The 11,608-nt window shown below is 40.7% G+C and overlaps 2 protein-coding genes across 3 annotated transcripts in view; one reads left to right on the top strand and one right to left on the bottom strand.

The window, feature by feature from the left end:
• LOC111861222 (coatomer subunit alpha) overlaps window positions 1–11,608 on the top strand; it is a 79,724-nt gene that overhangs the window by 3,863 nt on the left and 64,253 nt on the right. The gene's annotated exons all lie outside the window — the stretch shown is intronic.
• On the bottom strand, window positions 1,225–11,079 carry LOC111861223 (cell wall integrity and stress response component 2). The gene is made up of 2 exons (XM_023845618.2): window positions 10,991–11,079; window positions 1,225–5,401 (listed from the first exon to the last, which is right to left on the bottom strand). Exons 1-2 carry the CDS (start codon window positions 11,006–11,008, stop codon window positions 4,493–4,495), a joined length of 927 nt encoding a protein of 308 aa, XP_023701386.1. The 5' UTR covers window positions 11,009–11,079; the 3' UTR covers window positions 1,225–4,492.

Here is an 11,608-nt window from a genome sequence, read left to right as displayed (position 1 = left end):
ATCTCCATAACCGTTCAGCGTTGGACATAGGTTAATATTATTTATTATATATTTTTATTATTATTACACTACATGTTTCGACCTCAAGAGGTCATCCTCAGGTGTACAAACACAGCTGAGGTCGAAACATGTAGTGTAATAATAATAATAAAAATACCTTGTGTGATCGGTAAAATTGACTCTAATATTAATTAAATACACAACAGGATGCAAGAAACAATTAAATTTGGACATAGGTGTTTTGGGTTATATCGGCATACTTTAACATAAGGAACACACTGCCGAAGTTTGGCACATTCCTCCTGGGACATCCTGTATATATATATACTGTTTCAGCTGCCAACATTATGATGTTTGAAGTGAGAGGTGGGGATGATCTAGAATAGTAAACAGGAAGGAGTTGGAAAAAGAGGATTGTGACCTGTCTGTAAATACTTTCCAGGCCTATATATCATAAGATAAACCATTACGCAGATTTACATTAAAAGATTTGTGTTATTTATTTTTTTTATTCACTACATGTTTTGACCATAAAATGGTCATCATCAGGTGTTGTACACAAATGGGCCAAACATATGTAGGACATAAGTACAGTTTTGTTAAAATATGATATACAGAGATGTAGATAAAATAATAATGAATTAGAGTGTAGAGAGTTCTTTGCTTACATATAAATTGTTCATGGACCAGGTGTAATTTGTAGATTATTGTAGTCTATTGGTGTTGCTTTTTGTGTGCAGATCTTACACAGAACGTGATTGATATTATGATATTGTTTCACTGTCTCCCATCTCCTTGCTACAGTGTGTGTGGGGTGTGCTCTACTGGTGATGCAGTCTAGACATCTCAGACATTACATCACCAGCACAACACACCACGTATCATAACAAGCAATGAGCATGTAATGAAACAGTAATATAATATTGTGTCATGTAGACCTGTTGCTAGGCCACAACTGCAAAACAGACACCTAGACAATGGCTGTTACTAGTCAATGGCCTGTAATCAGCAACAGAGGTACAGCATTTTCTGTGTGGTCCATACCGAGATTTTATAAGCAGGACAGTGAGTTAGTCAGTTGAGTTGAGTTAGTTGGGTTAAGTGGAGTGGAGTCGGTTGGTGAGTCAGTCGAGAGTTGCTGTAACTGAGGCCAGGGACCATTCGGGAACCCAGAGAAAAGGGAACATCTGATGTTGGAAGCTGCTACTGAGCAACAGCTAGTGGAGATGTAACTGTGGACACTAGTGTGTGTGTGCTCACGTGCCTAGTAGTAAATTGTAAAATGTAGTCACATTAGGAGAAGAAACACCAATAAAAGCCAGAATATCTGCAAGTTACATGATTGATGTTATACATTTTTGCTTCATTTTCTGCAATCCCTTGCTGCAGTATGCAGTGTGCTGTGCTGGTGATGTGGTCGAGACACCCTAGACACCAACTGCATCACTAGCACAGCACACCTTTCCAAGGAACTGACAGACAATGAAGTAGTAATGTAATATCAATCATGTTCTGTGTGAGATCTTTATAGAAAAAGGAATGCCAGTAGAAGCCACAGTATCTGCACACTACACACAGTCCATCAACAATGTAAATATTACTGCTAGAAATTGATGTGTACTAATCAATCTCCTCTTCAACACATAAGCCCCGATGATGGCCGTATAGGGTTGAAACATCTTTTATCCAAGTAAAGTTTTTTACTACTACGTGTTATACTTGAAGGTTCATATTAGTTTATTATCATGCAGTATGTAATTTTAATTTTTGTAACCAAATGTTGGGCGCTGTACTAAGTGTATTATAGACTGGAGATGTAAAACCTGGCAGTGTTGAATTTTGGCATATAATGACAAATATATTCTGACAAGAACAACTGTCCAGGCCTATGTTATCAGTGAGAGTAATGAATGGATATACTGTTGTATATAAATCATGAAGAAGTTGAGCTGGAAGAAGGAGGTTGCCAAATGGTGTAAGAAAAGAAAGAAGGGGCAGGGCAAATATAGAGGAGAGTAAAGAATAAGGAGGAATTATGAGTTATTATCAAACAAGAAGAGTGTTTGTTTTCAAGAATCATAATGCTGAGGTGAGCAGAAATCATATATACACTGACAAGAGCCTTGGCAGGATTTTTACAATAACCTAAAAGTTATTACACTGTCACCAGATGTGTCAAAATTATTTTGAATAGCAGATTTTTAAGATCATTGAAAGTATATGTACATTACATGCTTTTATTAATTTTGTCATCATTTTTGCACATCCATGAAAGCTTATTACTAGTATAGGGTGAATTTAGCTTCAGGATGTTGGAAAGGAGAGCATTGCAGTATACACAATAATTTTACATTCAGAGCTGTACATTTCAACAGGTATCCAGTCACAGTTTAGGTTCAAGATAGGTCCATTCTCTTAGATTTATTACTGTTTTTTAAATAAGCTGTTTTGTATATCCACTTAGTATGCAGAGGTTTGATTCTTTATAATCTACAGTTTGCATTAACTGAATACATAGCCTTACATTGAACACATACACAAAAATGCTGGTTCCACTTGCCCACCCAAAAATGAAAGTGTTTATTAGTACTGGAACAGTCATTCAGGAATGGGATACATAGGCAGATGTGAAGACTCATGAAAGTACAGAATGATTATATGGACCAAGAAGTTATATGGGTGCCAGTTCTGTTTCTATACATTCAAAATTATAGTGGTCAATTTTAGAGATGGAGTCCATTTTGGATTCTAATGTTGCTTTTCCAGATATGCTTAAATCCATTTTGTACACTCATAGAAAATGTTAACATGAAGAAAGAATGAAGATGTGGGAGAAAGAAAGATGAAAATGGAAGGGAGGAAATATAACGAGCCCCTGAGTTATCAAATGTCTATCAATTGCATATGATATCCATTGTGACTCACTTCTTGAGATATGAACACATGCTTCTTAGATATGAATATCTGAGTGAAAGCTCTCTGTTTGATCATATTGATTTTTTGTCTCCTCATTTTTCTTACCTCACTCAATGCACATACCAGTTTAGCTGTTGGAAAAGTAAATATTGAGGTATGAACAGTTGAGATACGACTGTGTTTTCTGGGATGTATTAACAATTTTTCAGTAATGGGACCTATGTTTTTGAACAGAGCAGTACTGTGGGTGTCAGTCTTTGCCCCCCCCAACCCTCCCATTGTTTTGAACTAGGGAAGAATTATTATTGTATGCAAAATTGTGCTATAGCACACACTGCTAGTTACACCATTAATGTTGTAAGTGAGGTGTTGTAAGATGGACTGATAAATCACAGATTGTGGCCTGCAAGGCCTCTAGACCTAAATTCCTGTGATTTTTTATCGGCAGGGAAACTAAAAATAAAATTCATTCAAATAGCCCCCATACACTGGATGAATTTAAGCACATCTCTGAAACAATTATCTGTTGAGATCAATGAAGTCAAAGTAAAGTCAAACAATCTTTTCAAGAGACTTGAAGTTGGTTTAAGATCAGAAGGGAAGCATTTTGAGCATGCACTGTGATGCTGAGTTCTACTGAACAATTTGGTTACTTTAAGAAATGCATGTTTTGTTTATAATGTGGGGCATATTAGCTGACAGTTTAGACCCCCTTTCCTTGGGGAGGGGTGAGTGATGCTGAAAGTTCTGGCCAACAATCAGTAAGAGAGTCAGGCAGTATGGTTTTTCAAGAAAGACCCTGTGAAAGAGTGTGTGTGGGTGTGCATGCATTCCTGGAAAGCAGCACACACTATGAAACTCTGATGTCTTTAAAGTTTTAGATGTTTTAGATTTCAGTTTATTAACAATTTTTATTTATATAGAGTCTCAGAATATTTGGAGACACACAGGACTTCATTTCTGACTTGACCTCTGGAAGGCATTCGAAAGGCTGGATACTGAATTTGGTTTAAAAAAATCACAAATTCAGAAGTTCATCTCGTCTTACCTTGTTAATGAATAAAAATTAATCAGTTCTCAAAAGAGACTGAGAGGAACTATAGTTTTAATATTCTTCAGGTTCAGTTATTTTAGGAATTTTTTCTTGCCACCAAATAAGTGCATATTTATTTAGAAGTATATGACCATATATCTCAATTTTTATGACAAGACACAATGTCTTGTAGCATGGAATGTAGCATTAACATGCCACCAAATGCAACGTGTAAAAGAATTTACAGGCAGTAAAGATTTTTGGAATTTATAATGCAAATAGTTTTAAGAATTTTTTTCTTTCATGCAAGTAAAAACATTAAAAGTTTTAATCATCAGCCACAACAGGGAAATGGTGGTACCAGTTGTGAACCTGAAGTGCTTTTTTGGACAGGAAGTATGGGTGTATTAGTATGAAAGTCTGTTGACATTCCATTATTGCACAAATAATGTGACATGGTGAAACCACACTTAACCCACTGCTATTTAAGCTTTAGTCACATTCTGAAGATAAGAATGTATTCACTTTTATTGAGAAGTTTATTCAAGCACTGGTTGTTTCCATTATCTCATCAGATGCATGAGTAGTTGTAGTTAAGTCTGATACTTCATTTGTTTCTTCAGCCAGAGTTTTACTGCTTGTGGAGGATTCTGGGTTTGAAGTAACTGTGGCATTGCTACTGGTTATAGTTGTAGAGGTGGTTGTAGCTGTAGTGGTAGTCGTAGTTGTAGTTGTAGTTGTAGTTTCCTCAGATGGAATTTGAGATGTGGTTTGTGGTGCGCTTGTTGTGGCATTCTGGCTTTTTTCAGTTGATGTGTCTGGAGCTGGTGATATTAAAATGTCACCATAGATCATGCTTTCTTGTGCTTCTTCACCATTCACAGAGGCATCCTTGACTGAATTGGCAATTTCATTAGTTACACTGTAGGCAAAGGAGGATATAAGGTTCTGAAGTGGAGGGGTGTATCCTATGAAAGGGGATGTATGAGCAGGATAGAGTTGAACATGGTAGTAGGAAGTGAGGGGGTCATTTGAAGTAGAGGGACCTGCAGGTGTAGAAGTGTTTGTAGTATTTGAACTTAATGATCGACCTGTAGGTTGTTCAACTTCAGTTGGTACAGTTGTGCGGAAGAGTTCTACCGATTTTTTCAAAAGCTGATTGGCTTGTGGACCAGTCACAAAGACCACTTCACTTTTACCTCCCCCCTCATATTCAGTCTGGAAAGAATAGCCTCGGTAAATATCGTCTGGTGCGGTATATATTTGTATTGCCAGAGGTGCAGCAGCAGCAGCAGCAGCAGCAGTAGGAGCTGTGTATACAGAGTATGCAAAAAGGGGCTGTGCCTCATATTGCGGAGTGATTACACTAGAAAACGGGGGAGCTATAGGATAACCAAAGTAGCCAGGAAGTACAGCCCATGTAGGCACCAGAAGTATTGCACACAGCACCATCTGAAAAGAGAAGAGTACACAAGTTACATGGCATTCACAATATAAATAAGAGTCATGACTTAGAGGTTTACTTTATTTCCCTTAGGAGTAGGGTTTAAGGCTAATAATCCTTCACCATAACCTCTAATTATAAAATTTACAACCAACTGGATAGATTCTTTGGAATGACCAGATGATAAATGAAGGATGTGGAAATTCGTACTTGGAATGATATGAGTGTGTATAAGGTAGGAGCCTGGAAATTGCTGCTTGTAGAGGTAATGAAATGAAATGTTGATATACTAAGAAAATTGGTTTTCAAGGTTGTTCAGAATAGTATCTGATTGGGAACCTCATATTAGTAGTGTCAGACTGTCAGGTTCTGCTACCAGAAAGTTGGTTAGTTACTTAGTATTTAATTACAAGTGCTGGATAAAAAGTAGTGGCGACACTGCTGTAACATGGAAGATGTGCATCAGGTGGCACTAGCGCCGTCTGTAGTTGATAGCAGAAGTTCAGTTGAAGTAGTGCAGTGAGTGGCTCTGGTTGTGTTTCATTGAGTTGCATTGTGCATTGTCTTGAAGTGCAGGAGCCCAGTTCAAGCACCCTAACAACATGTTTATGAAACAAGAACAATGCTCCTGGATAAAAATTGAAGTTGCACGAGGTCGTAGTGCACAAAACTGTTATCAGGGACTGCGAGAAGCATGTGATGATGCTGCTTTGCCATTTCACACAGTGGCACGATGAGTGAAATTGTTCCGTGAAGGGAGGGATGCCATTCAGGACAGCTGTCGTTTAGGACGACCCATGTTGACAGCCACACAATTCAGCTTCTTGCTTCTTTGCTGGATGTCTATTATCGATGGGCTGCGCGGGAGTTAGCTGCTGAGGTAGGCATATGTCACAAAACCGTGCTCCACATTCTGCATGATGTTCTTGGATACTGCAAAATTGCAGCATGTTGGGTACCCCGTACAATGTCCAAGGTGCAAAAATGGCAACGTTATGCAGTTTCACAGGACTTGTTGGACCAGTACCAGAAGGAAGGTGACGACTTCCTTGGAAAGATCGTCACTCTGGATGAAACTTGAGCTCACTCATATGAACCGCACTTGAAGCGACAGTCAAACAAATGGAAACATCCTGGCTCTCCACATCCAAAGAAAGTGTGCCCTACACAGAGTAATGTGAAGGCGATGTTCATTTTGGTGTATGATATTAATGGAGTGATACTGCACCACACTGTACCTCAACGACAGACAGCAAACACTGCCTACTACTGCAATTTCCTGCATGATCATCTTTGCCCTGCACTCAGGAGAAAGCGATGACACTTGTTGGCAATGGACCCCATCATCCTTCATGACAATGCAAGGGCTCATACTGCTGACGCGGTCAAGGATCTCCTTTGCTGCTGGCGATGTGAGATACTGCAACATCTGCCATACTCACCCGATATGAGTCTGTACGATTATGATCTCTTTGCCAAAATGAAAGAACCACTGCGAGGGACCCGTTAGAACACAAGAGAGGAGATTATTCATGCTGTAGGGCGGTTACTGGTGGACATCAACAGAAGTGGATGCGCTGATGATATACAACACCTTCCAGAAATTTGGCAGAAGGTGGTACACATGGGGGGCGATTATATTGAAGGAATGTAAGTGTGTTTACCTCAGGTAATAAAGTCATTTCAGAACTACAGAGGTGTTGCCACTACTTTTTGTCCAACCTTTGTACATTTAGGGCACTGTAGTTTTCAGAAATGTTGTATAATGTACCTGTAGTCTGACAGCAAATGTGTATATGTATGATCCATGTTAAAATTTTGATAGCAGCTAACGGTATAAATTTCCAGGGTGGAAGATCTGCAAACTAAATTTGTAAGAAAAGAGGAATTTAACCATTATTTGAGAACCCTGTAATGACCTATAATGAGAAAGAAGCAGCTGGTGTTTGCTGATTCTATGAAAAACGTACTACCCATGAGGGAAATTCAGGTGTAACTTTCGAAATAATCAACACGAACCGGAAGTTGAGCATCAGTGGATTACAATATACAACCAGCGGCCCTCCAGTATTGTTTATATGGTCAGTCAAAAACAAATGATATGTTGTTACATTTAAATGCTCTGTGTAGAACTGTACAAGGAATATCCAGTGTCCCCTCCTGTCAAATTGTTCGTCCCACTTTCCTCCAAATTATTCTCTGCGAAATGATATCGCCAGAAGATGCGTTTATGTTCTCGAAATGTTCTTGCATTTTTTTATACTTCCAGAGAAAAGCACTGCTTTATTGGTTAAGATTTTCAGTCCCATGCTGTTGACTCAAGGGCGCTCACATGCGAATTAATTGTGCCAATAGGTGATACTGTGTAATTGGATCGTTAATGTTTTGTGGTATGCATGTTTCGTCCTTTGTGAAATAATCCTGTTTCCCACGTTTGTTATTCATCACGTCAGGCTTTAGGGGGGCGGTCATTCAGCAGTTTGAAGTGGCAAGATTGCATTGTCCAAAGGAAAATATTTGTGAATATATTGCAGTTTGCCTCAGTCACCTTTTAGTCTGTTGTTATGCGGCTACTTGTAATCACGCAGCCATATCTGCATGCTTACTTAGTTCTTGTCTTCAACCTCTTACATTCAGAAATGGGTGGGTGGGGGGGGAGGTAGATTCTGAATATATGTCTATTTCACGCCAACACTGGCTTTTTAAACACCAAGACGTGTTAGTGGAACACATGAAGTGGTCTGGAATCGTTTTAGCTTCCAAAGAAGTTCAGTTTAACTTTTTCCTATATTAATTATTAGGACTTTTTTTAGTCCAAATCCCAAATAGATAGATCTGGATGATGTGGAGCTCATAAGGGTCAGAAATCAAATGTGAATTCTACCTCTGAGCAACTATACAGCAACTAGTTGGAGTATGAAGAGTTCTTCTGTCTTCTGGGATATAACGATGTGTATTCCATCAAAAGCAGACGACTTTCCAGAGGAAAATTTCGCCTCCACCATCAGAGTCGAAGAATAAGCCAGCATGAAGACGGGTGGCAGGCAGAGCTCTGGTTTTGTATATTTCGTTTTCTCGTCCGTTTTACATGTCCAGCTCATTGTAACTACCTTCATTTAACAGTATTGTGACATACAAGCAGCTCCCAGTTATGTTTTTCTGTTTGTTCTCGTAATTCTTTTAGGTCCATGTATTTATCGTTGGGGCTTGAGTTTCTTTAATTGCATATATCAACATTCAAAATAAATGTTACGTCCTTTTTTAAGGTATACGCAGCGATAATAGTAACGAAATAGATAAAAAGAGATTGTTTAAAGCCATAAAATAGTGCAATATCATGGAAACGTATATGAGTTAAATTTAATTTGAAGCTCCTAATATATGTCATTACTTTTGAGAGGGGAGGCACGCGGTAGCGTAGTTGGTTTGGGCACTATGCTACAAGCCTAAAGGTAGCGGGTTCGATTCCCGATGAGGTCATTGGGATTTTCAATTGACCTAATCCTCCCAGCCGCATTATGACCCGGGGTCAACTCAGCCTCTGACAGAAATAAATACCAGGAATCTTCCTGGGGGGGGGGAGGGCGGCATGCACATAAGACTGGCAACCTCACTGTCATCTGTGGGCCGATTGTCTAGAAAATGTGAGAGTCTCGACGTCTCACAACCATATGGGCCTCCACGGCCTGGTACGGGGATAGCTTTACCTTTTTTTGAGAAATGACAAAACATCTTTCGCTGATCTAAAAAAGAATTTGCGGGTACAAGAGCCAGTGCCTGTAAGCGAGGTGTCTGGCATGTAGTAAGGGAGAGTTAAATGTGTTATTGCCGCAGGTTCGTAATGATTCAAGTCATCTGTTTTCAAGGAGGATGAGATGGATAGGGCATGTAGCACGCATGTGACGAAGATTGATGTATGCAGGGTTTTGGTGGAAAAGCCAAAAGGAAGAAGACCCCTAGGAAGACCTAAACATGGCCGCGCCATAGTTCAAGCGGTTAGTCGCTGGCTTCCCACCACGGCGGCCCGGGTTCGATCCTGGGTCTGGTCAAGTGGGATTTGTGGTGGACAAAGTGGCGCTGGGGCGGGTTTTCTCCGAGTACTTCGGTTTCCGCTGCCAGTCTTCATTCTACCAAATTCTCCATCATCATAATCACTCGGGGCAGGCTACAATAGGCCAATCAGTGGCCGCCTTGCCGAATTGACCCAGTTGGGCTCCACCCCCCACTAAGCGAATTAAAAGAAAAACCTAGACATAGGTGGGAGGATAATATTAAGGTGGATCGTAGAGAAATACGTAGTATAATGTGGTGGCATGGACTAGATTAATCTCGCTGAGGATAGAGACCAGTGGGGGCTCTTGTGAACACGGAAAGAAATATCGGGTTCCAAGGACTTAACGGCATGCAGTTAGTGAGTTAGATTCTTCTGTTTTGACAAACGGCTGAAAGGAGAGCGTTGCAACAAGTTCAGTCTGTAAACTTGCGAAAGGGCAACACTGAAGTAGAATTGCATGTGTTCTAGTTTGCGTGAGTAATAATGGCGCTTCCATAGCAACGAAGACAACTGTTGCAGCATCGGCCAGCCTTGCCATTACCCGTAATGGCATAAGCCTAAATAAGAGACCAATTAGCATCTGGATAAATGTTGTTGAGACAAAAAGAAAAACGTTAACACTCTGAAGAACGACCTTGTGTAGATGTTAACGGGTTCCACCAGGTAAAATTGCTGTTTGGTCAAGGCCATCATAAACTGTCCGAGTCCGGTTTCTGAATCTGGTCCGTACACCACACCCTTAACAAGTAGAGGTAGACACGCCCGGAATCATTGCCCAACAGTGTGGCCCTCACTCACCCCCACACTGGGCCACAGCTGTGCAGAGACACATGTCAGTAGCTTCTCGCACTCTACACCCATCTTGTTTCTTTATTATCCATTTTAATATCCTGCCATCTATGTCTAGGTCTTCCTACTAGTCTCTTGTCTTCAGGGTTTCCCATCAGAAATTCGTACGAATTATCTTTCGTCCTGTGTGTGCTACATTCCCTGCCTATCTCAAACTGTTTGAGTGATTATTCTAGTAATATTTGGCGAGGAGTACATATTAAGAAGCTCCACATTATGTAGTTTCCTCCAGCCTCATATTACTTCATGCCTGTTACGCGCAAGCGTTCTCCACAGCACTCTGTTCTTGATTAGGAGCCTGGATAGCGTAGCGACTAGCTACGGGCTGAACGACCGAGGGGTCGGAGTTCGAGTCCCGGTAGGGTCAAGAATTCTCTCTTCTCCACGTTGTCCAGACCGGCTCTGCGGTCTACCCATCCTCTTTTCCAATTACAATACCGGGGGCTCTTTCCCCAGTGGTAAAGCGGCCGGTGCGTGAAGCTGACCACACCTCCAGCTAATGCCGAGGACAAGAAAATGTGGATCTATACATCCACTCCCCCATACGCCTTCATGGCGTTAGTGCTTAATTTGTTAAGCACAGGGGCAACTTTTTACCTTTTACCCGATTCTTGAGCACCCCCAATCTGTTAATCCCTTAATGTGAGAGACCAAGTTTCGCACCCGTAACATTGAATTAAATGGTAGTACTTACAGAACATAAGACGCCCATGTTAACACGGAATATATAGGTCCACGATTAAAATCTACGAAAATGAACCTGATGAAACACACACACTCAATCACTTGGTAGTCGATAGCAAGATTAAGCCGTCACCTTGTAATCACAGGAACTGCACGAGACAGCGGTGTTACGGGGCTTTTATCTTTAGGAGGGGCGGAGTGAGAGACTCCCCACCCAGACTTCCCGATTTCCAACACGGTAATTGATGACCCGAACCTGGAGTAGTGGAGAACTTTTGATCTGTATTGGTATTTGTAATTGTTTGAAAAATATAGCAGACAGCTCCATGAATTTGCCTTTCTTGTACTACCACGAGGTTTAAGACGTTGGTGCAGCGGTAACACTCATAGATTCGTATTCACGATATACCCGGTTCGAAGCTCAGTCACCCCAGCATTTTGTCGAATGGTAAAGTAAAGTTGCCCATTTGCTTAACTAATTAAACTCTACGCTATGAAGACGTATAGGGGAGTGGATGTATAGATCCACATTTTCTTGTCCTTGGCACTGGCTGGAGGGGAGTGGTCAGCTTCACGCCCCGGCCACTTTACCCCCGGTATCCATTGGTTAGGAGGCTGGGTGCGCTCC

Source organism: Cryptotermes secundus, unplaced genomic scaffold, assembly GCF_002891405.2.
Source record: "Cryptotermes secundus unplaced genomic scaffold, Csec_1.0 scaffold2310, whole genome shotgun sequence".
Classification (NCBI taxonomy): domain Eukaryota; kingdom Metazoa; phylum Arthropoda; class Insecta; order Blattodea; family Kalotermitidae; genus Cryptotermes; species Cryptotermes secundus.
This window is presented reverse-complemented; position numbering and strand designations above follow the sequence as displayed.